At 31.0% G+C, this 4,867-nt stretch overlaps 1 protein-coding gene across 5 annotated transcripts in view; it reads right to left on the bottom strand.

The window, feature by feature from the left end:
* Positions 1–1,280: 1,280 nt before the first annotated feature.
* LOC101497312 (serine carboxypeptidase-like 45) overlaps positions 1,281–4,867 on the bottom strand; it is a 6,454-nt gene continuing 2,867 nt past the window's right edge. The window contains exons 2-11 of one of the 5 annotated variants that reach the window (XM_073369881.1): positions 4,434–4,592; positions 4,196–4,297; positions 4,015–4,110; positions 3,440–3,532; positions 3,264–3,343; positions 2,678–2,965; positions 2,422–2,546; positions 2,016–2,108; positions 1,822–1,939; positions 1,281–1,581 (exon numbers count right to left, since the gene is read on the bottom strand). In XM_073369881.1, the coding sequence (XP_073225982.1) occupies positions 1,432–1,581; positions 1,822–1,939; positions 2,016–2,108; positions 2,422–2,546; positions 2,678–2,965; positions 3,264–3,343; positions 3,440–3,532; positions 4,015–4,110; positions 4,196–4,297; positions 4,434–4,518 (1,230 nt within the window). In that variant the 5' untranslated portion in view covers positions 4,519–4,592 and the 3' untranslated portion in view covers positions 1,281–1,431. Of the gene's footprint in view, positions 1,582–1,821; positions 1,940–2,015; positions 2,109–2,421; positions 2,547–2,677; positions 2,966–3,263; positions 3,344–3,439; positions 3,533–4,014; positions 4,111–4,195; positions 4,298–4,433; positions 4,862–4,867 lie in introns of those variants that run through there. The other 4 variants (XM_004503743.3, XM_012716723.2, XM_012716724.2 and 1 more) reach the window with 4 other exon arrangements.

The following is a 4,867-nucleotide window of genomic DNA, read 5'->3' as shown; positions in this document are numbered from 1 at the left end:
TATATATATATATATATATATATATATATCAATGCGAACATTGCTAAAAAAACAATCAATCTAAACATTTTTTTATTATAATTTTTTTTATACTATAATATTTTTTTACGTCCCTAAATATTTAGGGTTATGTACGATCGCACACCTTACCTTACACATGCTCAGGACTGCTGCTGGTCCTTAACAGAACTGAGTCGTATAGCTACATGTGTCTTTTTTTTTTCTTCTTTCTTTTGCTGTTGTTGAGTCTCAGAAACCTAATTAAATTTAATTCTTAGTTTTAGATTTGCACGAGCTGTTACGTTCGATACCAAGTTGAATTTTTTAGCATAGACATATTGGAGAATGATTTTATTACTAAGTTTGAAGTTTAAATTTTTTAGATCATGAACCCGAATCTTAAACCACTAAAACCCAATATATAAAACAATCCTCCAATTGAGCCTTTGGTAAAAAATTCCAACAACTTATTTTGAAAAGGGGAGATGAGTATAATTGAGAAACATCAAGTGTCTTTTACAAAATAAAGGAAATGTGTGTGTGAAATTTAAACATATTTTATGAAAGGTGAGAATGGTGATTGTAATTCTCCCTTATAACAATTATGCTGTTGATTGATTTTAACAAATAGAGGATGTAACTGTACAAAAAAATCAACTATACATTCAAATGCATGAGAGCATAGTCACTCATTTGGAGCTATGTAACAATGCAAAGAGGGGCCGTTATTAAAGGATGTACAATAGGAAAGCTTATGATACCATATAGGTAGGGGCAGGGTATCCCATCTTGTCTTCAAAATTATATATAATGGTATCTAGCTAGCTAGGGACAAACCAAAACATCTATTTTTTCAATGTCTGGCTACTGAGTATGATTTAGTGTAACTCATACATCAAATCACATCTCAACATGTAGATTTTTGTAGATATATTTTACAAAATAACATAATAAAGTGGCAAAAATATGTAATTTAATTGGATGTATTTACATTATTGTTAATGCATCTCTCAATTTTATTATAAAATTATAATGGTTACCATTATAATCTGTAAAACATTTCAAACTGAAGTGTAATTTTTTCTTCAATTCATTTTACTCTCTATCTCATCAAGTATTGTTTAAGATAATATACACATCTTTAGAAAACATTTCATGCTTATTTTCAAAGGTAAAATAGTATCTCTTGACTAAAATATCATAAGTAATGGATATATCAATAAATACATAACTAAAAATATTAATTAATATTTTTCTCGATATTCTAAAACAACAAATGATTTGAGATAAACAACAAATAATTTTTGCAAGCTTTTCTTTTGACATCTTGTACAGTTATTACATTCCTTTATTAATTATATAGTACAAATTTTGGGGTTACTGACAAAGTTACAATTTCTGAATTAAATAAGAAAAAGTACAAACAATTTGTCATAAAATTTCAGGTAAAGGTCTGTCTTCCAAGAAGGAGTTGAATAAAACAAGTGATCTTTGAGGTTGTGAGAAAGGTGCTTCGTGAGAGGCACCTCTGATGGTTGCAAATGAGAGAATATTGCCATAAACTTGAGTCCACCCACCAACCTAAAACAAAGATTGATAATAGACTTAGATCACTTTATATAAGTTGGACTATATTTTGAAGTGCTTTATAATTTCATCAGAAAAACTTTACTCTTTTTAAGAAAATCATTGACTACATCAGTTTCTATGATAAACTGAGCTTCATTTACTAAAGTAGCCTTATTAATGTAATAGTTAGTAGAGTTATTGATCTTAAAAAATAATAGACAGATAAATATTTGTTACGAGAGTATTATATACCTGGTGACCTTCAAACCATACCCTGTAAGGGACTGTTGTATTAAGTGATAATTGTCTTGCTAGCTTTTGAACCAAGCTGCGGCTACCAGTCAGTGGAATTACTGAATCTTGATCTCCACTTTAGTGACAGTAAAATTAACATATGAGTCTTCAAGTTCCACCAATGAGGATATGGAATGATTAGTACTAGTTACCTATAAATTAATACCCTAACTCCAGCTTTTATGAGTGATCCAACAACATGGAGTGTAGGAACTTCTAGGTTGAGCATATTATAGTCCAAGACGCTGTTACCAACACAATGCAGGACATTTGTTAGAGTTTGGTTAATTACATTGCATTATGATTATTACTTGTGTTTCAAGTTACAAATACCAATTAAGCAATTCCATTAGGGGTGATTGACTAACTACTTTCAGAAACGAAAAAAATTAGATATATTATTTATTTGTTTATGTCTGAAACAATAATTGATTAGACTTTACTTACCTCCAGACTGAATAGTGGATTACCAGAGTCCCTTCCTCATGGGAGCCGAGGGTTTTAACAAAAAAAAGAAGATATATTACTTATTTGTTAGTTTAGTTTAGAATAAATTACTTGTTGCAAACATCCCACGTTGGTACTCCAACAAGCTCGGCGTGGAGCGCCTTTTGTACGTCTCGTCTGTTTAAGTAATTTGTAACTTTATCATCTACGCATACATCTATACTCTCATTTGCTTGCTGTTTGGAAACATGAAAGAATTTCTCAAGTCACAATGACCAAGCCAATTTGAAAAGCAATATCAGAAGTAATAATATAACCTATAGTAGAAGAAGTTTGCAGGAGATAATCTACAAAAGATAAGACTTACATGAGTTTGAGGACAAATAACTTTGGATTGTGAAAGAACTGAGGAAATGCATACATCAAGTGTGACATCATATTTGTCCACAAACTTGCTTGTTTCTCTGCTTACTTTTCTCATAACCTTTGAACAAAGAGGCGAAATCGAGTTTCTATAGTACTCGCTGACATACCGCGAATAGTTGCAGCCTGCAGTGAACATTTTGTAAGTAGAATCTGATATCAATCCATGAGACCAGAAGAATTCAGCCCTTGAATTGAAGTCCGTGGCATATTCTAGAAGTGGATTCCCCAACTGCAAAAAAAGATATTGTTAGAACAACAACTCTAGTTCAAATGAATAAAGATACAAACAGAGAACACATAATGCTTGATTACGAAGTTTGACCAATTGTGTCTACGTATCCGACTGTAGAGCGGCTGCAGTGCTGTTCTTTTATGATTCAAGAGTAAGGTTTACAATATATAATTTGTATTAAAATGTTACGGTTTAAATTACAACATCACCCCTGAATCGTTGCGTGAGCCATACCCAACATATCACTTTGGCATTAGCAAAGTCTAAGAAAGAAGCATAGTGATATATTACTTACTGCTATGCCTTTTAGATTGAATATCTTCTTCTTTTTGTTGATTCCAATCATAAGCTTTGCTAGTTGTGGAATGTAATGCCCTGATGTTTGTTAATAATGAAAGATGTGTAAGAAAAACAAATATTAGTATAGCTATAATTTGAGCTTTCTAGAAATGATGCGATACACTTTATTACCTGCATAACTTTCTCCTGTCAAAAACAAATCTCTGTGTTTGTATTGAGGGAACTTGTTGAACCATCCAAGCAAGAACACAAGGTTGTCCCTAGCTAAAACAAATCAAAATCCATGAACTTGGTTATTTGAATATTCCAGGACTGATATATCATGTGGAAAATATTTCTGATATATTTTAAAGTTATATTTAAATAGACTATTATAAATTTAATAGGCTGAATACAGTTATTATAAATAATCACAAATATGCGTTATTTACAACATATAAAACCTGAACCATACCATTATAATGCTACCTTTGAAGATAAAAAATAGAGGACAATCAAATGGAACATATCATATCATCCAAAGTTATGTTACAAATTTCTGTTTTGTCTCAACTTTTTAAAAGCCTAAAAACATCATAAATATTGTATGCCTTTTTCTACAAAAGATAGGATTCAAAATAGCTTTCTAAAGATAAAATTATTTGTCTCAATATATGGAAGAAAAAAAAGTCTAAAGTGATTGTTGATAATATTAATGCAAGATAAATTAAAGTGATTGTTGATAATATTAATGCAAGATAAATTACCTGTCATCTCATCATTCACTTTCATATAAGAGAAGGTACCTTTAGCATAAGAGAATCCCACTCCAACTGGTGTCTCCAAATACAACATGTTTGCCTCTGCATCACAAAGTAACTAAGTCTATTATCATAATGAGAGAATTCCATGAAATGTAATGCAATGATTAATAATCCAATATAACACCTCTATTCCAACTATGATCATTTTTAATCAGAACTTCACCATTTGGTCTGAAAGGTCCATTTTCAGAAAATGCACCTATTCCAATAGAAGAACAGCCTGGTCCTGTACAAAAAAATAATTACCTTACACATATAAAAACTCCTTCGGAATATTTAAATCCAATTTTGAAACTAAAATATGTATAAATAATAAATTTATCTATAGTCTTGAGCTTTCACATTTAATTATCTTTGCATACCTCCATTGAGCCAGAGGACTAGAGGCTTTGAAGATGGATTAGTTTTTGATTCAACAAAATAATAAAAGAGAGATCTTTGTTTCATTTCATCAACTGTAACATATCCTGAGAACTGTTGAAAGTTTATGTGAGGTTGGCCAGGAAGCTTATGAATTCTATCTGCATGAGAAGAGAGACAGAAAATTTTCATGGAAGAAATACTCAATTGAAGCAATACCACGGTTATTGCCATGGTTTTCCATGTTTGCCAACACATCATTTTTTCACAAAAAAACAAAGAGAGGAGTAGGACTTAGACAAAGTTGTATTATAGAAAGAGAGAGAGGTGTGATGTGTTTAAATTGTTACAATGTTATAAGGTACAACATGAGGATAAATGTGGTGTACTGAGTGTGTTTGGTTATGTGGAAGCAAAAATAAAAATTGAATGCCGA

Source organism: Cicer arietinum, chromosome 6, assembly GCF_000331145.2.
Source record: "Cicer arietinum cultivar CDC Frontier isolate Library 1 chromosome 6, Cicar.CDCFrontier_v2.0, whole genome shotgun sequence".
Lineage (NCBI taxonomy): Eukaryota > Viridiplantae > Streptophyta > Magnoliopsida > Fabales > Fabaceae > Cicer > Cicer arietinum.
The sequence above is the reverse complement of the archived record's forward strand: the minus strand, read 5'-3'. Positions and strand labels throughout refer to the sequence as shown.